Consider the following 24563-nt stretch of genomic DNA (forward strand, 5'->3'; position numbering starts at 1 on the left):
GCGCTTTGAGTGATCGAAAGACTAGAAAGGTGCTATATAGTTTAGTCTATTTTGCTGATGCTCAGCATCAGAGCTGAGAGCGTCTGAGCAGCACATCTGACATCTGTTTGCTGCTCAGACTCTGTCCATCTGTCCATCATCAGCTCTGTTTCCATCACAGTTAGTTTGTAGGTCAGTCAAAAGTCAGTTTGTAAAGGTTACAGCCTGCTGTTATCCTGTGTTAGTCTGTGTATAATGATGCTGTTTTGTAATGAGAGGATAGTGATTTGACTGAAAGTCAAAGTGAGTCCACTCTTCTTCTCTCTCTTCTTCCTCACGTTCTACTTCTAAACATTTAGGAGAACCTACAGTAGCCACAAAATAAGACCACAACTAGGGACAGTGTTTTGTAGGACTGTAGACTCTGTAGTGCCAGGCCCCTGAGGAATTTTGAACCTGCCCTTAGAGTGTACTGTGATTATTATATATGGATAGCCTCATATAGCGCATGACTATGACTAATTGTACACTCTCTCGTGCAGTAGGAGGTGGTATGCCCACGTTTAAGTCGTGGTGGAAAAACAGGTAGAATATACCTGTTTTAGCCGGACATATATTTTGGGGGACCGCACATGACCAATCAAAAATCGCTATTCACAGCACACTCTAGTGCAACACTTTGACTTGTTTCTTTCAAGCATGAAGGTTGGCTCTAGCTTAAAAAAAAGAAAAGTTGACTCAGAGAACAGGCAGTGGAATGGAATGGACAGAGAAATACGCATTTATTGCCGTTGATGTGAATCCTGTGTGCTTAATCTGCAACAAGTGCCTCGTGTGTAAAGAGTATAATTTTAGAAGGCATTTTAACACAACACATGCTAACTTTAATGCTACTTTACCACCGGGCTCTGCCACTCGGAGGCAGAAGATATCGGGGCCTACATTTTGTTATGAGCAAAGATGTTGTATATTGTTCCGGGCTTGTACGGATCAAGAGAGAGCAACAGCAGCATTGTTACAAGTGGCATGGATATTGGGAAAAAAGAAAAATCCAGACTTTACAGACTTGGAGATAGTCAAGGAGTGTATGCTGGCATCCCTTGATGAGGTGGTAACAGATGAGAAAACCCGAAAAAGCGTTATTGATTCGATCAAGCAAATTTCAATATCTGACACGTCAAATATGAGGAGAGTCGAGTCCCTTGCATCAGACGTTTTTGAGACGCTTTTGGACAAGCTGAGGATGGCTGAGGTGATGCCTTTGGCCATGGATGAGTCGACAGATAATGATGTTGCGCAGCTGTGCCTCTATGTGCGATTTTTTTAATGGAGAATGTTTTCACGAGGATCTGCTTGGACTAATTGTGTGAAGTGATGAGATTTGTTAAGGACCCTTTCTGTGTGAAGGTTGAGGCAGACTCTGCATTGAAAGGAAAGGTGCTAGTACCATCATTGGATGAGGATTTTTTACACCTGGAACTCACTGACATTCAGTCATCAGATGACTTGTGACAGTCATTGCAGCAGGCAGGTTTTGAAAAATTCTGGACCAATGTAGTCAGCCGAGAGAAATTTCCACGCTCAAGGGGTCTTGCACTTTTTCTTCTGACAATGTCTGGCTCAACATACTGTACACTTGTGAGTCGTCATTCCCACACATGAATGCCATTAAAACTCACAATCGCATATCTCTTACTGACCAGCATCTGCAACACTGACTTCACTGCTCTTGATGAGTAAAAAAAAATGCCATTTCTCTCATTAGATGGCAAATGTTGGCAAACTACATGCAAGGTAACAGGCATGTTAGTCAAGCAAGTAATGAGGCTTGATTTTTGAACAGTATGATGCAATTACCATGTTATTCACCTTATATTACGTACTTAATGTTTTTCTTGATATGGGATGGCTCAACTGAACTGAATATTGACTGATGCAATTTCAATGTAGGCAGATAAGAATAAAAAAACATGTAAAGAGAGGTCAACCATGGGACTGTGATTTTTTTCTCATGTTAGCAGGGCGAGTGAGGGTGAGGTGATCATTGTTCATATGTTGTTATAATTAGAAACATACTGTGCAGTTTTGTTTTGTATTTGTTGGTGCACTTGGAATTGAAGTTTTTTATCAGTTAAATGAATGAAAATGTAAACAATTGATATGGCTCACCTTTGAAATACATTGCCTTGATAAAATACCATGCACGGTTATGTTGTGATAATTCTTTTCTGTACCATCCTATGCACTTTGGTTTTATTTTTGTTGGTGGAGATAAATTTGATGTTGCCTGTCACTTAAATGAGTGCAATCTTAAATATCTGTGATACGGCTGACTTAGACTGATTGTTAAGGTGTCTGATTTATGTTCAATATGGACAAAAGTTAGTACAGTAGTAGTCCATGTGTGGATTTATGTGCATATGTTGTTCTGCATTTACAAATGAATAATAAATAAATAGAATATACTGACTGCTTTTGTCTCTACCACAGATCCTGTAGAATCTGTAAGAAAGTGGTTCAAAGGTCAAAGACAAAGATGGTTTCTCCTGGTAAACACTGCATATTAGGCAAGGTGAAGAAAGCATTGGTCTTTAGTACTCCTCATGTTAATAGTTTCCTCCTCTCACAACACCACTATTTTATCCACTGTTTATTCTCTCACACGCCCACATAATGTACATACAGTTTAGTTTCATAACTACCTCCAGGACCTTCCCTCCAGGCCCTTGATATTACTGTCTTTAGGAAAAGGAAACCCAGGAGGGAGTAACATCCTGCAAGGAGGGCAGGGTCAGGAAAAGACTAGTGCAATTTATGGCTACACTGAGTCACAGGAATAACCCAACAGCCATGCTTGCTCACTTCCAGGAAAGGGATAGTGTCTGAAAAATGATTAGCAAACTGAAAGCAGTGAGCCTGGTTTGTGTTATTGAAGTATGCTGATCCTTATCGCACCAATAATATAACTCTGACAACAATAAAATTATACACTGTTTATTTAAAGAAGTAGCTATCTTTACCAAATCTGCACAAGTTTATTTTCATAGAATACTGAAAGGCGCTCCAACCAGTGACAGCAGGAAAATACATGTATACCAAAATCTTTGGGGGATTGCACTTATTTGCTTTCTTTCCAAGAGTGAGATGAAAAGATGGATATTAATCTAATTTCTGTGTGTTAAAGGGGAAGCGTGCTGATTTTACACATCGCTCCACGCTACATTAGCTACTACTCACGCTGGCAGTCTGGTGTCACTGTGAAGAACGTAGGCACCAGGTTTTGACAAGGACCCTTCTATTTGCTATCTACACCACCTCGCTGGGTCAAATAATCCGCTCACATGGCTTTTCCTATCACTGCTATGCAGATGACACTCTCAGACATCACCAAATGGATGAAAGCACATCACCTCCAGCTGAACCTTTCAAAAAATGAACTGCTGGTCCTCCTAGCTAAACCTACAATACACCACGACCTTTTCCACTGTGTCGCCTCAGTTGCCCGGTCATGCCGCTTTGCACTTTACAACATCAGGAAAACCAGACCTTATTTAACTCAACATGCTACAGTACTCAACTCCTGACACAAGCTGTGGTCATCTCAAGACTAGATTACTGTAACGCTCTGTATGTTTCTCACTTCCTGGCGCTCCCTCTCCTCATTGACTCTCTGGGTCGCTCCACCACAGCTGTGTCTCTGTCTGTCTCTCTTTCAAACACTTGAAGACAAATCAAAGGAAACATCTCAGGGTTTAGAGAAACTGCTTACATTAAAGAGACCAATCCAGGACACTGTGGAGCATTTTGACCAGTTGTTGGCTGTATTGGCCACAACATCATGGTCTTGTTTCAACTTCTCTGCTCATTTTTGCCATAGCACCTGATTGGACCCTTTAGGAATTAAAAGTTATATTTTTCTTCAAATAAGAATTATGAAGATAATGGACTAACACTCCTGCATACAGTAAGAAATGACACTTGAAATACAATTTACGAAAGGCCACAAACCCCAGTAATAGTTCCATAATGCTGTGCCTCCTGTTAACACACACATCCAAATATTTCCAGATATTTACACATTACTAAAGTTATTCATTAATTTTGAATGGTGTTTCTAGCTAGCTACTGGTTACTAAGAAAGAAGGAAGGACTTCACACACCAACTTAGTGATGCATTTACAAAGAGAGCCAGGCTACAGCTAGAGACAGGCCTTTATTACTAATTTCCTCTTTGTCAAGTATATTACATTACAAGAAACCTGATTTTTATGTTGCTATTGAAGCTTTTGGACACACAACACTTCCTCCATGTGTCCGTGTTGTCATGATAGTTTCAGCATAATAATATGTTTTTCCAGACAGTGGCTCCTTGCTGATGGCAGAGGCACGGTAACACATAAAGAGAATTTTAAACCAAGACAATAAGTTTGGAAGATACTGACTTGATCTGACAAACTCAGATCTCATTACAAAAAAATAAAAATTAAAAAATTAAATACATTACATTACTTCAGCTACAGAACAGACTGAGGACTGTCCTCATCACACTGTACCATACATAAGGACACATCAATGTTGTTACAAGTCATGCATGAAAAGAAAATTAATTCTTTAGTGACCTCAGAACACAAGAAAAAAAAGAAAGTCTCCTAGCTAGAGGCTGTGTTTAGTTTGTCTGTTCTGGGCTACTGTAGAAACAGATGCTTCAACATGGTGGAGTGTGTGGAAGGGGAGCTGTAGTGTGTGTAGATATAAAAGGGTCATTCTGAAGCAACAAAAATGTAATGATTCTTAACTTCAGGTGATTATACACTAATGAAATGAAATGAAACTAATGTAATGACACAAGGTATTTGTCAGGATTAACAGGATTCATTAACATGTCTTTTGATAAACATCAATTTAATATAAGTGCTACTTTTACAAACATTTCCGGCTTGTGTGTCTATGTTTAGGAAGGCTCCTCCATTAAATCCTCTGATGACAAACAAGTCACAGGTTTTGGTGTTTTATTTTTGGTTTTGGATTAAACTCCCACTATCAACTTATAATAAGTGACAAACCTGTTAACCAGCAACTGTGAATGCATCCTGACAAACAGAGAGTTAATGATTAGACATGAGCTGGGTTCATACCTCCATATCCACTGTACATGGTAGCTGTAGTGGTTGATCTCAAGTCTTTCTAGCGGTGGGTCCACCCAATTCCAGAAACAAGCACTCAGTTTTCACTTCAAGTAGACTCCTAGTTAGGACACTTTTGGATCTCCAACTGTCCTTTGTCTTTTATCCTTTCACCCCGTTTGGCATCTCGTTCACTTCTCTTATCTCTATACTGCTCTATTTCCCTGTTTCTCTTCCCCCATATCCACTGTCACAGTTGTTAATCCTCCATGCACTCACCTACTGATCCTCTCTCTCCACCACACTAATAGGAGAAGAGGAGGGGGAGGAGGCATAAGTGGGAAGAGGAGGAGGAGGAGGAGGAAAAAGGAAAAGGCAAGGCAGTCCTCCCTCCTCTTCTTCCCTGCTGACATCACTGTTTTTCCTGTCCCTCCTTCTCCATGTTGAACACATTGTTTCTGATGAAACACACACCACACAATTAAATTTTTGTGAATATAACTCATTATGAGGCGTGACTGGAAAAATCTAACTAAACAGAGTCATTTGAGTGCCAAAAAATGGAAGAAGCTGAACCTGACGCAACCTTTCATCCAGAAACTGCTTCATATTTTTAACATTCAAATTATACTCACATTTTAAATGCTGAATTTTAGCCTGTTGACATACCTACACTGTATTGCATACAGACGTTTGGTTGTTATATGTCCTGTCCACTAGAGGGCATTCTAACATTACCAACAGACAATAGGCAACCTCGTCGTGACGCATTGCATTTTGGGTAGGGGTCACCACATGTTACGATACCTGGTTACAGCTACCACGAGCAATCCATGACGTCCGTCGCTGCCACTGGTTACTCCTGTTTACAACAGCTGCTAGCTAGCTCTGCCTTCGAAGTACTGCAGATGCATCTTCCCTGGATGAACAGCTTTATTTAAAGTTTACAAATGAAGAGACAGAGAAGAGGAAGTGGATTTATTTTGAAAAACCTTTGACATGAGTGGGTGTGGCTTCAGCACATTCAGTGGACACGCCCCCACAGTCCTGTAGCTGACAATTCATTTTTCCCTGATTTTGACACCTAATTTCATAAACTTGTTGATATTTTTAATCATTAAAATTTGGCTGGATGGTTAATAACACTTTCTTCTTTGGTCTGACAAACAGATCAGGTCAGAACTCATTTATTCTGACTTTATACAGACTTTTAGCTCTGTTAGCTCTATTAGATCAGTTAGCTGTAAACACACAGCTCTGAGCAGCTATTTCCAACACAGTTTTGTTTGCTATGAAGCATTGTCAGGTGGAAAATAAAATATGCCCACACAGGCAGGGTAGCATTTGGATAAAGGCAGCTAGCTAGCCAATGATAGTAACTTTAGTAACAGCATGAAGAAACATGCTCCACTGTCGTCGGTGCTTGGTTCACTTCTCAGACGTCACAGTTGTTCCATCAAACCTCTCACATGAGTTCATTTGAGTAACTGATTGACGTCAATAAAGACGTCAATATCCAAAAAAAGACTATGACCCTTTAGAAGGAGCATCTGATAAGCAGCATGGACCAAGAACTCAAACTTAACATCCAGGAAACAGCACACCAACAAAAAGTCAGTATAGCCCCTTGCACTTTTTTCCTCATTCACCTCCAATAACAGTGCAGCAGTCTGCAAGAGGTTTGTTCTGAGAAGATGCAGAGACAGTGATCAGAGTCCTGACACTGATCCAATCCACAATTTACAGTTCTGAAAACTCCCATGACACTTGACAGAGCTACTTTCTGGAAACACCTCCCCTCAGTGGGTGGAACTAAGAAGTCTAAACAAAGTGCTGATTGCGATCAGCCTGATGATCTTTGTGGGATTCCAAGACTTCCACAGTATTTAAATGCTCAGTGTATAAAATACAGGGGCCCTATTTATATGACAGAATACACCATGATGAAGCACCGTGTTTCTACAGTAGCCAAGAACAGACAAACTAAAGCCTCGCTCTCGATAGATCATGGCCACCATAGTTTCTCCTTCATGCTAGGGAGGAGAGGACGAGGCGAAAAGGTTAAAACCAGCAACTACACCACTGGCTGCCAACACATCCTACACACTGGTCCTTTAAGGGATTTTGTTCATTTTTCTACAGCTGCCTCAGCACTGTGTGAAGATCACCTCCTAGAATCACTACAGGTCTGTCTTTGGCTTGTTTGTACATGAGAGGTTATGACTTTCATTTATGACAGATCAAAGTGCCCATGTCTGCAAAATGAAGTTTCCACCACAGCATCCACTGTATGACTGCAGTAACTTTAGTAGATAGTGTGCATGGCAGTCTACCAACACACACACACACACACACACGCGCACACACACACGCACGCACACACGCGCACACACACGCGCGCGCACACGCACGCACGCACCCACACACACACACACACACACACACACACACGCGCACACACACGCGCGCACACACACGCGCACACACACGCGCACACACACGCGCACACACGCACACACACGCACGCACACGCACGCACACGCACACGCACACACAGCTGACATTCTTTCCATTCCCATCATATTTCTAAGACCCTGACTGACTAGGTTGGCTTGTTTTCTCATACCTCGCTCCACATCATCCTCCACTGTCTAGCGGACATTCTCATTCTTGTGACATTGATGACTTTCTTGCTAGTAAACTAAGTAAGGTTTATTACCGTCTTCTCGTCTTCTTCATCCCTGCCATTTTTGATACACTGCTGCACGTGCACGGCACAGACCCTCCTCATGCACATGAAAGTGACAAAGTGAACTGTTCCATAGTGAAGTCAGAAAGTCCACAGGATGTGCTGACTAACTATTGTTGGTCATTGTTATTATTCTTATATATTTGGTTTAGCTCCGAGTTCATGCAGCTTGACAAACATTCTTCAGCTGATGCCAGCACTTCATACAGAGAAGCAACAGAGACAATCAATGGCAGGACAGCATATAAAATGTTTTTATCATTCTTATTGGTTTATTAAGTTTGGTGACTTTCAAATATAGCTCCACCCAACTTTAACCTGGTCACAAGTTTCAGACCAGATCAGATCAAATAACATATAAATGAAGATTTTGAAAGAAGCTTTGCTGTCCTCTCTGTTGTGCTCCTAACATGACATTTTTAAATGAGTGAGTGAGAGTGTGAGAGTGTGTGTGTGTGAGAGAGAGAACAAGGAGGATTTCATAAACAGATGATGGAGGCTGGCACGGTGTGACGCCGAGATAAAACACAGACTCACTGTTCATAGCAAACACAGTACACACACACACACACACTCTCTTCATAATATACTGTAGTTTCAGTTTCATGTTTTCGGTTCATGTGTCAAACCTTTGCCCTCGCCGTCTCCGTTTTTCGCTCTTTTAATGATATCATCTTGTTGCACCCTCTTTTTCTGATTTTCCGACTGGAGAACTGGTGCCACCTGCTGCTAATCTCGTGAACCAAAAGAAAAAACTGGGGATTGAGCATTCATTTGGATTTTCTTGAACTGAACAAGAAACTGAACTGAACTGAACCTGAACTGAATACCACTTATACAGTACCTTGGGAGGCCGTGGTGAGTCACTGCAGTGTTTAGGTGTTTGGTCTCAGTCCAACACGGGGACAAAGAAGTCCAGAAGCAGGTGGACTGGAGGGACAGACCTGCTGCTAGCTGACAGACAGCAGCTGAGGAAGCGACGGCAGGCTCAGAGCCAGAGCTTCTGGATGAATAAACACGCAGAGTCATGGAGGATTCTGCTCTGATCGGACGAGGTCAATGGTAAAGTTTGGTCTTCTTGGTGCAGACATACACGGTTGTTATCGTAGCTATGTGTAGACACCCAAAGCTCGGTGATACTACTCCAGATTTATATTAAAGTGGACAAAAAGGAGAAAATTAGACAAGGAAGGTGGATTAACTGGGAGAGTTTAAAATATGTGTTGTTTACTTGATTCCAGTTCTTGGTTGTACTCAGTTTAGCCCTGATCGAAGTCTTGAACCAGTGATGGTGAGGTATATAATGAGGTTTGCTCTCTCCCTATCAAGGTGAAGCTATCACATGGTCAGTCCCTAAATATTATTTATCATTATGTGAGTCAACTAAAATATTACTCACTGATCTAAAGATTTATTTCCTTGTTTCAGAAGTGGGTTTGCAAAATTTGAATTTTCAAAGTTGTAAACTTTCCATGGGAATTAACAGGAACTTATGGGAATAAACGGGTGTAGCTGTGCCAATATTTGGATCATATCGTAAATGATTATTTTGTTATTGTAAACAAGGTAAACATTCTCAAAACTATGTGATAGTGTCTGTATTTCTGTTTTATTTTTGATTTTGTTTGATTTATTGATATTGTACATAGTTCCGGTTTACTTGTTGTAGCAGGGGGGCCTTAATTTATGACGCATATACAGAGTAGCTGCAGAACTTGGGATATGTGTGTGATGGTAAGATGTGTAGGGATGTCATATAATTAAGCTAGCGTGTTTAAGTTGTTTGTTCAGTGGAAAACTGTAAATGTAGCGCCAGGATGTCTTTAATGTTTTGATGTTTTAGTCGTTATAAAAATGTTGTTTTTATTTGTTTGGTCTGAGTTGGGCCTCATTTGCATATTTTTGCTGCAGTTGCTGAGGGAGATCTTGTGCCCACGTGTGTGCTCACTGTGTCCACCTGCTCTTATAGGTTTGTCATTAAATTTGTTATTATACTGTATTTTATAATGAACTGTATATGGTATGCATTAGGGGGATATTCACAGTACGAGTGTGTTGTACATACTAAAGGTGCACATAGGAAAAAATACTTTATTTTATTTCAACAGGGACCCAAGTCACTTTGAATATGTTATATTTTGTTTTGTTTGTTGTTCATTATTAGTGTTTTGTTCTTAATTTATTTCAAAATGCAAAATTAATAGCTAATTGCACATTTTAATGTGCATATTTTATTTGTAATTATATATGTATATTTCTCTTAAAAACCCAAAACTTGGGAAGTGTGTGTGGTGTTGCTGAGGGAGAGCTTGTGCCCGTGTGTGCCCCCCTGCTCGTATAGGCATTAAAGTGCAGATCCTGTGTTTTGGCCATCAGAGTGTTCATTCTGGATGCAACCAGATTACAGCTGCTACACTGGAATAATGAATTTATTAAACTGAAGGTTAGTCCGTAACAGAGAACTTAAATTGAAGTTGGGGAAAATATATTTTAACATAATCTTGACTACTTTAGAGGACCACACTTTAGAGCATTCAGAACAGTTAATTCCCAGATATAACTATTCAATTTCATAATTTCCAAAATTACCCATCTTAACTTCCCATGGAAATTTACCAGAAACTTTCCACCCTTTTGCAACCCTACTCAGAATATGCATCAGCCCTCCTGGACTGAGAGAGGGCTACTCCAGGCCAACTAAGGCTGTACAAAAGAGCAACGCTGTCTGATCCTCCACCGCACCTGCCGGCCCCCACATTAACACAGAACACGTGTTTTGGTTCTTCAGGTTCATATAATGTTCTAATAATGTATAACAATGTTGAGGCCACAGATCGTCATGACTGTGCCAAACAGTGTTTGTTGACCAAAACTCTGAAGATCCAGCCTATATCTGCTGTCTGTGTGGCCCGCTTCCTGTTCCCTGGACAGGGTTATTTTTAACCTTATCCAGGGAATGTCAGCAGAGCTCCACAGTGTCTCCTTCATATTTTTAGAATTTGTCTCCCTCAGTCTCAGTAGAGCTCTGCTCTAATCTGTGGGGCTAATCTCCTGCAGCTGTAAAAATCTTCATATTAACATACTAGGGCTGTCAACGAATATTCTAAATTCAAATATATATTTAAATATAAAAAAAAACAGAGATTCGATTGTGGAAATTAATATTCGACTGTGAAAACAAACACATCATCGGCTGCTTTGCAAGCAGGCACACTGCATGACGGGTCAGGGACAGGTCACAGGAGCTGCACTTGCACAGCGTCACTCACTGTTGAAAGTGAGACACGATAAAAACTGTGACAGATGCAGATGGCAGAGAGAAAAATGAAATGGCAGAAAGCTCAGAGCACAACTCGGCAGCAGAGAGAGTGGTTTGGACTCCAAGCAACCTAAAAGCCCCATTTGGAAATACTTCAGATTTTGTTCAGTAGACAGCAAAAATGCAGAGACTCGAGATTAAGTCGTATGCAAGCTGTGTAAGCAACAGTTAGCTTACCATTCCACCACTAGCAACATGAGGCCATGATGTCTGGAACTCCAACTAAACAGTCAGGTCTATCCACACAGAGAGAGAGGTATGCAGGCAAAGGAGAGGTCTACGGTCTTAAACGTTTTACGGTTTAGGCCATTAGTTCATTTACTTTACGGAAGCAGAGCAGTAGAGCTCTTATAAGACACAAGAAAGCAACTTTAAGCCGTAATATCTGGGGGTGGTTGTGGCTCGGAGGTAGAGCTGGTCGTCCACTAATCAGATGATCGGCGCTTCGATCCTCCGCTCCTCCAGTCTGCATGTTGAAGTGTACTTGGGCAAGATACTGAACCCAAATTGCTCCTGAATGTGTATGAATGGTTAGATCCTCAAACTGATGAGCAGTTGGCACCTTGCATGGCAGCCAATGCCATCAGTGTGTGAATGTGTGTGAATGAGATATGTAGTGTAAAGTGCTTTGAGTGGTCAGAAGACTAGAAAGGTGTTATATAAGTACAGTTCACTTAATATGCAGCTGTGGAAAAAAATTAATTACCACTACAAATTTCTCATTTTTAAATCTGCATCGATACATGTATGGCAGCCGTTTTATTGCAGTGTCTGTTGAACTCCTACCAAGTAAATACAGACCAGTATCACTCTGCCGATACCGATTCCTCTCTGCCGATACCGATTCCTCTCTGCCGATACCGATTCCTCTCTGCCAATGCCGATTCCTCTCTGCCATTCTTCTGTTGGCACACGCTGCATGTGCTGATGAACCTGAACCAGCAACTTGCTTGTTTGTTTGCTTTGCGCGTCTAAGTCACGTCATGTGAGATATGCGACAGCGCAACATCTAAAGTGTAGATGTTGCGCTGTCACATGTCTCACATGACGTGACTGTTTAGATTCTAAACACAAGAGGGGGAAGAGGGAGCAAAGTGTGCCTGCTCAATAGGAGCGGCGAGTCCAGCTGTTTCCTCTTTGCTGAAACCGCAGCATTGCAAACAATGTGGAACAAAGTAAAGAATCGATCTCACCAGGCTAGTATCGATCCGATACCGATACCGACTTGGTATTGATACTATCAATATTTGGATCGATCCACCCACCACTAGTGGTCATCACCATTCTCTTGCAATAGGATTGGACTGTAGAGGACTGGGGTAAGGTCATCTTCTCTGATGAGTCCACTTTGCCCAGCACCTGGTTGTCTAATGGTTAGATGGAGACCTGGAGAGGACTACAAGCCACGCCAATCGGGCAGATTTGTCTTTGTGAAGGAAATCCAGCCATGTTTAAGGGTTATCCTGGAAGAAAACTTGCTTCCTTCTACTCTGACAATGTTCCCCAACTCTGAGGATTGGTTTTGCCAGCAGGACAATGCTCTAAGTCAGCCAGGTAAATCAAGGTGTGGATAAAGGACCACCAGTCAAGTTAAAACATTAATATTGTTTTGTTTGAAAAAAAATGTTATGAACTTGTTTTCAAATGTTGTCAGTAGTTTATAAAATAAAACAAGAACATTTTTACTCAAACACATACCTATAAAGAGTAAAACCAGAGAAACTGATCATTATGCAGTGCAAAAGCAGTACAGTTGTCATGAACGGGGAAATTAGCTATACAGACCTAAACTGTTTTTGACCAGGCTACTAAACTTAACATGGGGACTTACAGAGACTGACATGTTCTGTAGCCAGCCTCAAGTGGCCGCTCGAGGAATTACAGGAGCACTTGGCTGGGTGTGAATACACCCTTAATGAAGCACAGACAAAGCCTGTACTGTACTCAATGATGAAACAAATCATTTTAATCAGGTTTCATTCTGGTCAAGTAGAATGAGTGAGGTAATGAGCTGCAGGCTGTTCCTACTTCACTAAGCACCACATGACTGGCTCTGTATGTGTGTGTGTGTGTGGACCCCTGTGAAGTAGGGACTTTCTGGTTAATCTCCAGCTGGCCAATAAGCAGCTTAACAGTCACTGGAGTGTTGCAGGCTAATTACTAGTTTGTAGCCAGTCTGATATAGCTATGAATAACCACAGGGAAAATAATATACTTTGAATAGTAAGACTGCAGTTATGTCTTGGCTATGTATCAAATGTGAGTTTTACTTTCTTCTATACTGGACATTTCAAAAAGTTTCTGGATTATGTTCAACACTGTTTTCCGTGGCTAAAAATGAACTATAAAAAAAACAAAAAAAATGTCATGTTTAAGGCTGTGTCAACATGACCCAATCAGAATGCCAGACTCATGTTATGTCATCTGTACATGGATGTGTAAAATGACACGAGGCTGTTCGCACAAAGAATCCATGTCAGTGCAGAGTTCTTGTTGTACCTCAGTCTGCGACCTGACACTGTTGGGAAACTGCTGTCATTAGATAAACCCATCATGGCAGGTTAAGCTACAGCATGGGCAGATACACACACAGAGAGTAGATGCTGAACTGATGGTTTAATCTGTGACCACAACCTGATGATTAAATGAGCCTCTGACCAACACTGAGGGAACTCTGGAAAAGCTCCAGATAAAATCATTTTAACTCTAGTTTAAAAAAGTGTGTGTGTTGTCTCCAGAGCCTGTCCTCTGAGATTAAGGTCATTCACCTATTCTGATTCAGTCGATTTAGACTGCTCCCCTTTAACCCAGATTCTTTAAAGCACTACTCACAGCTCTCTGTTTTTGGCCTCAGTGCTGCCTTCTGTTACCACCACTAAACCTACTATGGACCTTTCTTCTTCCTGTTCGATGATCAGCTCAGTTCACTAACTGGAGCTTCCCCATTCATTTCAGATCTGACCTCTGTGTTGGTGCAGTTTTCAACACATGGTGTCTAAGTACCCTAATCGACACAAGGAGATCATTACTGGTGCAGAATGATAGTCCACCCTCAAAGAGTACAAACAACCAGTTCATATCTTGGCATTTAATAAAGCATCAAATCCAGAATACATAATACACACACAGATCTATATACATCCTGTATGTTTCTCTCTGTCTGTCTATCTATCATCTGCTGCCATGGCTTTGGTCTTACAGGCAAAAAATCTAGCAGGTAATCCTCTTATAACCTCTTTCACCTGAACCATCTGCACCACCAGAGGTGGAGAGGAGGACACACACACACACACACACACACACACACACACAGACAAATTCACTGTGACAGTCTTGTGAATTGTGTACTGTGAAATGAGAATGAGGTTATAAGAAGAAGGGAATGTGCTGGGCATCACTGGATTTATGAGCATCAGACACCGTGGGGAATCCAGAAGAACTAGAATGCGCAGACCATGTGTGAGTCAATCCCTAGTCAATGCACACTCAACATTTCCTGTGACAGCTTTTCAAAACAAAAGCCTTCCAGTAAAGGGACTACTGCATGGTAATTTCATCAGTGACAGCTGTCCAAGACTGCTGCTAAAAATAACAAAAATTCCTTCCTTCAGTCCATACAGACTTACTTTTGGGTGAAGAGAAAGACAGGAGGTCAGCAAAGGGCTAAATGGCTGTTATAGTCACTGAAATGTATGATTACTGCAGCAGCTCTGTTATTAGGAGAAGACAGTGCATGAGTCACTCTGTGCTCAACTCCACTGCACTGCACGCACACACACACACACACACACACACACACACACACACACACACACACACACACACACACACACACGCGCGCGCACACACACGCGCGCGCACACACACACACACACACGTGTTTGGCTGAGTCAGAGGTCATGCCAGGTTTGATAATAACAGTGATTTTTTTAAATTTCCACCCGTGTGTACTTAGAGTGTGTGTGACAACAGAAATGATTGTTGACCACTGCTGTCAAAATACTCAAACTATATACTGTACTAAATATACTAAGCTGTTTGATCAATTCATCAATAAATATCTGTCAGTCAGTGTAGTCTGAGGGCCCCCTGTACAGAGTTCTCCAGTAATCATCGCTCAGTCTGCAGCTTTGTCTCTTCATAATCTCACTCGAGAGAGAGAGAGAGAGAGACTTCAATAACAATTTAATGTTATTGGGAGGATGCAGTTTTCAGACTTCAGACATATATCCTACTGTGTGTACACTCAGTTACCGCTTCAGTAGATCCACCCAGCTAAAACAAACAGCAACACTGCCACTTCAGAAATCTTTCCTCCATGACAGGTGTAATGTTGATTTTGTACCGATTCACCTGTTGCATTGCATTAAAGAGTGTTGTTTTCTCATATTTAATCCTTCCTTGATTGTTGATTTACAATAGGCAATATAAAGACAGCTGAGTGTATATTTCAACAGGTAGCAGGCTCTGCATGATCACACTCTATGTTACAGCTGTAGAGCACAGTGTGCAGCCATGTTTGCTCGGTGACATTCTGCTGCTCTCGTTGTGCTCACAGCTTCTCCAACACTTCTCGAGGCTTGCACCACAGCATCACACACACGTGAGCATCAACAAAGCTTCAAAACCTGCTGAGGATGTGATTAAGGACTGTCTCCGAGCATCAGCACATATGGTGTAACTTCATAACTCAGTCAGAGACAGACTTCGTGTTTATAGGGTTGGCCCTGCTTTGCTGACGTCCAGCCCACAAAATTGTGAAAAACCAAACCTCCAGTACAAACCTTTGGGAGAATATTCTGGAGAGTGCACATTACTCCCAAACCATGACAGTTCAAAAAAATGGTTTTAGATCAAATTGCTGTTTTTATTCCAGGCTTCACCTCAGCATCTATCTAAGGAGTCACAGTCATTATGCATATATATAACTATGTCCAGTTTGGAGTTTGTGTGTGTTAATAGGCTGTTTGTCCAGCCTACTCCACCACAGGAAGTCATTAACTTCAAAAGGACCGTGTGTGTGTGTGTGTGTGTGTGTGTGTGTGTGTATGGGCCTCGGGCGGTCCAAAAAATGTAATGCATGCTGGGTTAACCATGTCAGGTTACTTTTTGGGCCTCCGAGCTGGTTTACTGTCGGCCTACACTTGTGCACACACACACACATGCTTCAGACTGGCTCTCTCTGTAATTCAGTTTCACCTATAATGGCAAATATATGACAACACATACGTTCTGTACAAAAGCAGTCATCTCCACTTACTGAGGAAAGTGAAGTCCTTTGGAGTGTGCAGGTTAAAAACCTTCTATGACACTGTGGTGGCATCTAGCAATGTGCAATATGTCAGCGCTTACGATATATCATCAAAAACATTCCCCACGGTAAGAATATGTCATCCCTCGATAAAAACGATAAATTCCCACTGATAACGTATGTATGTGCGCGACACACTTGCAGCCCAACACGCATATAGACAAACATCAGCAGTGGGGAGCTCTTTCCTCACGCTCCGGGCTCCAATCAGACACTCAGATCGGTCAAACCTCCACAGACAGCCTGAGATGTCTCTGAAGCAGAGACTGTCCAGGTGGATTCATGGACTAAACTCTGATCATCTCACTTTGTTCATTTCATGTACCAGCTTCTAAATCTGAGCCTGACTCGCAATTTAGACCACAAAACATAACGACACGAAGAAGTTTAATTTAATTTTACATTCAGCAGGTACAGAAACGCCCACGACCAGCTGCCCCTAGCCTTTATTATTATTTCGGTATTTTGGTGATGGATTTATAGTCAAAAAGATTAGGCTGAATTGGTGTTTATTTATTGTCGTTTTTATCGTTACTGTGATTAATACCAGAAATTATCGGGATCCATTTTTTAGTCATTGTCGCCCATCCTAGTGGCATCTACATTATTATGTGCCACTAGGGTCATTAAAGTGTATGTTATCTTATCTTATCTTATCTCAAATCATAGAGTGGGATGAACCTTGAGAATTGGTATTACAGGGTACACTGCGTACACTGCAGCCTCACTAAGAAGATATTCTTAGTGTTGGACTCAGTAGTAGCACTACCTCAGCATAGCACATGTGTGTCAGCTTCAGGCTGACACACATGTGCTATGCTGAGGTAGTGCTTTACCACGGTTACCAAATCGTCTCGTAAAATGTATATCCTGTAGAAATATGATTACTTATATAAAAACCTCCATGACAGTTTCCAACAGTGGAGCTGTTCAATGTACTGCCATTACCATTTTTAAACGGTACCAAGACATTTTCAGCTTTACCACCAAACAAACTCGCCAGAGTTTGATTACCTTTAAGCACCTACTGGCTTCAAAATCGTAGTCTCTGACATCACCCACAGGTTTCTGAGGAGCCACCTCCTAGCTAATCCAAAAATAGGTAAAGATCGGACTGAGTTGTGGCAAGCTGAATGAAGCTGAATACCAGTCACGACACCTGACTGCCCACACGCTTAATTCTGCATAACTTCAAGTCTTAATCTAATTTGAACAGGTGAGTTCTATAAAAACTCACCCTCAGTACAGTTGTCATGTCCTTTACTTCATTGTCAGGTTTACTTTCAATCACCCTGTCTACCAGATGAAACTGTGAGAGCCTGGAATTGTTGGAATTCTCCTCATCCCGTGGCTGCATCGCTGGCTGCAGCTGGTTGAGCCAGTATGAAGGCATGACGTGCCTGAGTAGCAAACAAGATTTTGTGGAATTGACAATGTCAGAACACACGTAGGTACACGTAACAGGTTGCTTTATGGATGAATATAATAACTGTTGAATGAAATGACAGCACAGTGTCTGCCCTCCTCTCTTCTCTGGATCTGTTTCAGGCAGCTTGTTAGCTCCGGCCTGATTATTAGCTGAATTAGGTCTTCTAACAGTCAGAGCCCTGCAGCGGGACAATGGACTTACTGTTCAGTCAACTCTGAGAGAGACACAGACAGAGTGCGTTTGTGATTTAGGAGAAGGATTCCCACAGTCAGCCTGAACCAGTTTGTTTTTGTCACCTATCACAGAAACATTTGGATTCCATGACCTCCCCTTTGGAACACAGTCAAACAGGAAAGTGTGTCTGTTGCTCTACTACTACAGTATGTGCTGTGCTTCAGAGCTATTCCAAGTATGCTGTCACCCCATCTGGATGCAGATAGCTCGTCAGATATCAGAATCTGGAGGTCATTTTTAATTCATCAGTCTAAAGGTGGAAAATGATTTATTCTGTACTATCGTTGTTATCTTAGTCCTGCACGTCAGTGCTTTTCTAAAGACACATTAGTGAGTCCACAGTATGAAGTCACATGTGGTCCTGCGTAGAAAAATGAGACCAGACTGAATTTCTGCTGGCCTTAAAGAGACTGGTTTGGTTGTCTGTTGCAGTGAATGTCACTTCTATGAATACACAGTTCAACACAACAAGGCTTTCACGTTCTAATGGAAGGTTTAGAACCAACATTATATCTGACACAGTGAGTAAACTGACAGTGATAAAACGGTAAAAATGTTAATGGAAATACTTTTCAATCCTGTTTCAGTCTGCTCCATTTAAAGACCACACACACACACACACACACATTCAAAGCTGTGGTCATCCCTCAGACACTTTCTCCTTGTCCTCACTCTCCATGAGTCAGTGAAAGCTTCACCACCAGCTGCCACATTCAGACACAAACTGCACTTCTTCAGAATATTACACGGACTCTATGGACATGAACACCTGAGACTACTTCATGACTGTGGAGGAACACTGCATAACGTTCTGCAACAAGCAAACCAACAAGGTGGACCCGCTCCACTGAAGCTCGATAAACCCAGTTCGGCACGGTGCTTTGTCACAGCACGGCACGGCACGGGACATGTCGGGGTGACAGGACAAGACTGCAGCAGACAGAGGCAGATAGGGGACAGCTAGAGACCGGGACGGAGAAGACGTCCTGGGCTAACGTACCAGCTAGCCCGTCCGTCAGACCCAGGAGAACTGTGACGTGGCGGAGCAGGTAGTTTAACATGAAGGAGATTAAAATTATTAAAATAGAAAACAAGTGAACCAACATACATGTTTGCTGCGGCGTTCAGGCTCCAGTCTTCACCCAGCTGACACCGGTCTTTTCTTTATCCAAAGCCCGGAGAAGACTCCTGAACGCGGGAGACTTGTCAGTGTTGTTCCGAGCACACTGGTCCTTCTCTCAGTCCATCAGTGCTGCTGTCCACGGGCTGCAGTCCGGGAACAAAACTACCCGCTGCACTCGTCCACAGCTCTGCTCCATGCAGCCAGCAGCGCACTGTTCATCTTCAAGCACTGCGCACTTAATGGCAACACTTCTTCCGCTCGGTACTTTCAACTTAAAACGCCCTTTGGTCAACATGATACTGGATAGACTTTACATCCGACCAACACTGACTGCTTATTCACTGCTTATTTCCTCAGTATGAACCAAAAGCACATTTCTTATTGAAATGACACATCATCTGCTACATTTGTACTCAAATCAGATTTGACAGATATATAAAAGAAAAGGAAAGAAGAGAAAAGAAAAGAAAAGAAAAGAAAAGAAAAAAAGGTTAAATAGGGACCCACATGAGCCCTATAGTTCTTTGTTCAAGTTCCACATGATAATGTAATAGATTGATTTTATTAGTCAGAAATTTAAAAGTGAATTCATTTATAAACCCTGGTCCCCGGGTCCCCCTGGGAGAGTTGGCAGAAGTGGCTGGGGAGAGGGAAGTCTGGGCTTCCCTGCTGAAGCTGCTGCCCCCGCGACCCGATCTCGGATAAGCGGAAGAAAACGGAACGGAACGGAACCCTGACTATATACCTAATTTTAAAAAGGGTCAAAATGTTCAAATGCTGTGAAATAGGTTAAAATGCTTAAAAACAGCCAGCAAGATAAAGATAAAACACTCATCTGTTAGCCCTTGTCTGAGATGACTGTGATTGATTAGTCATACCTGCACAGTCCAGAAGGGGGGCCTCTAGGCCACGATGCCCCATTCTGAATGAAGCTGCAAGAAGAGAAGTATCGTGTCCAGGTGTCTTCATTCATTCATTTCCCCTTACTCAGGGTGCAACAATAACTGTCTGCACAGGGCCAGCTTTGTGATGTTTTGGGGTCCAAAGCAGCAACGCTGAGGATTTGCTCCAGGCACAGGTGGTGCAAGCTGCCACATACTCCCAGGTGTCTCAGTCCTGAGTAGCCCACCAAAGGTATCGGTTGAGCAGGAATAGAGTATGATTGGATCCAGGATGGTAAGCAAAGGTATATGGGAGGTATATGCCCACTGTAGAACCTGTGAGCAAACAAAGTCAGGAACAATTAAGTGGTTAACAGGGCCGTTACCTGGGTCTGGTTGTAGATGCTAAGCCTCACAGACCGCCTCCTCTACTCCCCAGGTGAGCTGGGCAATGACTCGTTCGGGAGGAAAGATGGTGCTCGGAGTGGAGCTGGAGTCTTTAATGGAATACATCTGGCATCTGGCTGGATATTGCGGGATCCTGGGGGGTGAAGTTCAAACGACTGAAGAACAGAGCCCGTCTGGCCTGAAGGGAGTTGAGTCTGTTGGTTGCCTGGAAGTAGGACAGATTCTTGTGATCTGTCTAGAACAGGGGTCGGCAACCTTTAACACCAAAAGAGCCATTTGAACCCGGTTTCCACAAAAAAAAAACCCACTGAGAGCCGCAAATACTTTTTGACATCTAAAATGGAGAAAAAACGCATTTATTAGAAAGTCAAAAATAAACATACACTTATTAGTGCTTTGACTACCCTTTTGAAGATGGGCTATGAAGTGTTACTTATGAAATCCACAAAGTGCTACAGAGAAAATTAAATTTAATTTCTAATGAACACATTTTGAACATTCTTGAAAAGCAAATGAGTCTGCCCAGACATCATTGAACGATCTATTTTCCTCTGATATTTTTCTTTTTTTTAGATTTCTCCATATCTGGCCTTGTTGGGGTTGAAAGTTGGGATAGCGTTCGGGCGGGAATACCGGCTTTCGCGAGTATGACGTTTATTTTGAGCGGCAAAAAACAATAAAATATACTTATTTTATTAATATTTTAATATTTAATATTTCAAGATCGCATCAAGATCTTCCAATTTAGAACTAAAACACTAAAACAATAACTAACACAAATAAAATACCCCAGTTACCGTTTTTCACGACCATAAGGCGCCACGTCCGAAAAGGCGCGTCACACACACATATGGCGCACCGCCTTACAACAACACACACACAAGCATACAAGTGTGTAGTATTTAAAAATAGAGGGGAGCAAAACTGAGTTTGATTGTGCTTTATTTAAGTCTTTATTACAAAGTACTAACATTTTTTAAGCACATTACCACAGCACACATTACTGGTAATCTTCATTAATCAAACCCATCGAAGTCCTCATCCTCCGTTTCTGAGTTAAACAGCTGCGCTAAATCAAATATGCCAGTTCCACTTTCTCGCTGTCAGAGTACTTTCCGTGCCGTGTGCGGCCCTCGGAAATGATGCCGCTTTTTGCGAAAGCTCGAACACCAGTGCCAGTAGACACGTTTAGCCCGCATCTACAATCCATCCGCAAACCGTGTCGTAACTTTCCGCGGCGCTGCCTGCCACTCTTTGGAAACTGTGGTCTCCATCGGTCATCCATCGCTCCCACGCCGCTCGCAGCCTTACTTTGAATGGCCGGTTCACACCGATGTCCAGCGGAGTTCCTTTGTCAGACCTCCCGGAATAAGCATTATTATAGCAAAGTGCAGCGTTCATTGTTTCACTTCTTTTTCACATCGGCTGTGAGATGGGCACGTTGTTCTCAACACAGGTTTAACAACACACATAGGGCGCACTGCACTATAGGGCGCGCCGCACATTTTGTAAAAAATAAGACGTTTATAATGCGCCTTATGGTCGGTGAAAATAACGGTAATAATACTTTTTTAAAGTAATTTATTTTCCCAGCCACTCGGAGCCGCAGTGTAAGGATGAAAGAGCCGCATGCGGCTCCGGAGCCGCAGGTTGCCGACCCCTGGTCTAGACCAGTGTTTTTCAGCCACACACTAGTGTGCCGTGAGAGACCGTCAGGTGTGCCATGAGAAAATATCCAATTTCACCTAATTGGTCTAAAACATTTTTTTGAAAACAAATTAATTATTATCTGCAAACAATATGCTATTGTCAAGTGTCTGTGCTGCAGTAGTGAATGGCAGCGTAATCATAATACTCTTCCTTATCACTAGATAGCAGCAGGTAGCTAATTGCATGTATGCTGAGGACAAGAGAATTAATGACGCATGTGACAGGGAGGGTGACAGCATTGTGGCTAGCAAGACTATGATGACAGTGACAGTTTTTGAAAAGGAAAAAATGCTAACTCCGATCGGACCCAGATGAAGGCCTGATCAAAAATCAAATCAAATCAATTTATTTGTAAGCCAAAGTCACAAAGTACATTGCCTCAGAGGCTTTACAATCTGTACAGGGAGTGACACCCTCTGTCCTTAGACCCTCGGTTCCAGTGAGGAAAACTTGCCCACAAAAAACCTTTAACAGGGAAAGAAGGTGGAAGAAAACCTCAGGAGAGCCACAGAGGAGGGATCCCTCTCCCAGGACGGACAGACGTGCAATGGATGTCCACGTGTACAGGACAAATCAACACAAACATATTGTACAATGACTATAAAATGACAATGATTACAATGAATGATCAAATGACAATGATCACAATGATGAATAAAATGACAATGAATACACTGACTATAAAATGACAATGAATTACAAATGTAAATTACAATGAATTACAATGAATGATGAAATGACAATGAATTCAATAATGCTATAAAATGACAATGAATACCAATGAATGATAAAATGATTACAGTAGCAGTGGAACCTGTGATAGAGATAGAGCGACACAGAACACAGCAGCCAGCAAATCATTACTAACTATAAACTGTAATGGAGATATGGCAGGCAATAATGGACAGTGATAATATATGTGGTGGACGTCATGCAGGAACCACAGCAGCAGCCACGATCCATGAGAACCCTGGTTCGACAGAAGCACAGAAACTCCAGGAGAAGTTTAGTTAGTAACATGCATTAATGAGACATGTATGTTTCACAGATGGTGAGAGAGAGAGAGACAGAGAAAGAGAGTTTTCAGTAAGGGAGATGTGACTGCATCGTTAACCAATACCCTGCCTGACTAGGGGGTCCCCCGGCAGTCTAATCTTAAGTCTATTCTTAAAGGTGTTGACCGTGTCTGCCTCCTGAACCCAGAAAGGTAGTTTTGTTCCAAGAAGAGGAGCCTGATAGCTGAAGCTCTGGCTCCCAATCTACTTTTGGAACTATAGGAACCACAGGAACCCAGCATCCTGAGAGCGCAGTGTTTTAGAGGGGTTGATAATGTATTATGACTCTTTTAGTAAGATGGTGCCTGACCATGAAGAGCTTTGTAAGTAAGGAGAAGAATTTTAAATTTAATAGGGAGCCAATGCAAGGAGCCAAATGGGAGAGATGTGATCTCTGATCTTGGTTCCTTCAGAACACGTGCAGCAGCATTCTGAATTAACTGCAAAGTCCTAAGAGACTATTGGAGCAGCCTGATAACAAAGAGTTACAATAGTCCAGCCTGAAAGTAACAAATGCGTGGACTAGTTTTACTGCATCAGCTTGAGACACAATGCGTCTGATTTTTAGCGCAGGTTTATGTAAGTGGAAGAATGCAGTCCTCGAAATTGTTTTATGTGGACATTAAAGGACAAATCCTGATCAAAAACAACTCCAAGATTCTTACAGTGAGCAGCTGGAGCTGGAGGCCAGGGTGATCCCATCTAAAGTAACTAAGTCTCTAGAAAGAGAGTTTCTGAGGTGTTTAGGTCCAATTACAAGAACTTCAGTTTTGCCTGAATTTACCATCAGAAAATGTAGGTCATCCAACTTTTTATCTTAAGGCATGCTTGGAGTTTAGTTAACTGATTGGTTTGCATCAGGCTTGATCGATAATAATAATCGGGCCCTAGTATGAGTGGAGGTCAAAAGAAGGCAATACAGTGAGCTCGAGGCAATACAGCGAGAGTAGTTACCTTTCATTTGGATTTACTTTCACCGGGGATGCAAAAACACTGACTCTGTTGTGCTTGGTGGTGTGTGGTGAAAAGCTATCCAACAGCGCTATGGTACCAAGCAAGCTTAAACGCCATTTCCAAACAAAACACCCTTTGCTTCAAAACAAGAATGGCAGACTATTTTGTTCGCCTGCATGACACACGGAGAAACAGGCAACTTTTATGAGAAAAACCCAAAGGTAAATGAGAGAGCCCTTAAAGCTAGCTACCATTTAGCTTAACTTGTAGCTAAATCAAAAAATGTCC

The 24563-nt window shown here is 42.1% G+C and overlaps 1 protein-coding gene across 4 annotated transcripts in view; it reads right to left on the reverse strand.

Moving 5' to 3' along the window:
- The window catches only part of ripor1 (RHO family interacting cell polarization regulator 1), a 47837-nt gene extending 28127 nt beyond the window's left edge, over positions 1 to 19710 (reverse strand). For 3 of the 4 annotated variants that reach the window (XR_003461337.1, XM_027272746.1, XM_027272748.1), the window contains exon 1: positions 5115 to 5395. Coding sequence is in view for 2 of the 4 variants with exons in the window: in XM_027272746.1 (XP_027128547.1) it covers positions 5115 to 5133 (19 nt within the window). In the remaining 2 variants the exon portion in view is untranslated. Of the gene's footprint in view, positions 1 to 5114; positions 5396 to 19252 lie in introns of those variants that run through there. The other variant, XM_027272747.1, reaches the window with a different exon arrangement.
- Positions 19711 to 24563: the final 4853 nt, after the last annotated feature.

Source organism: Larimichthys crocea, chromosome XXI (genome assembly GCF_000972845.2).
Source record: "Larimichthys crocea isolate SSNF chromosome XXI, L_crocea_2.0, whole genome shotgun sequence".
Classification (NCBI taxonomy): Eukaryota; Metazoa; Chordata; class Actinopteri; family Sciaenidae; genus Larimichthys; species Larimichthys crocea.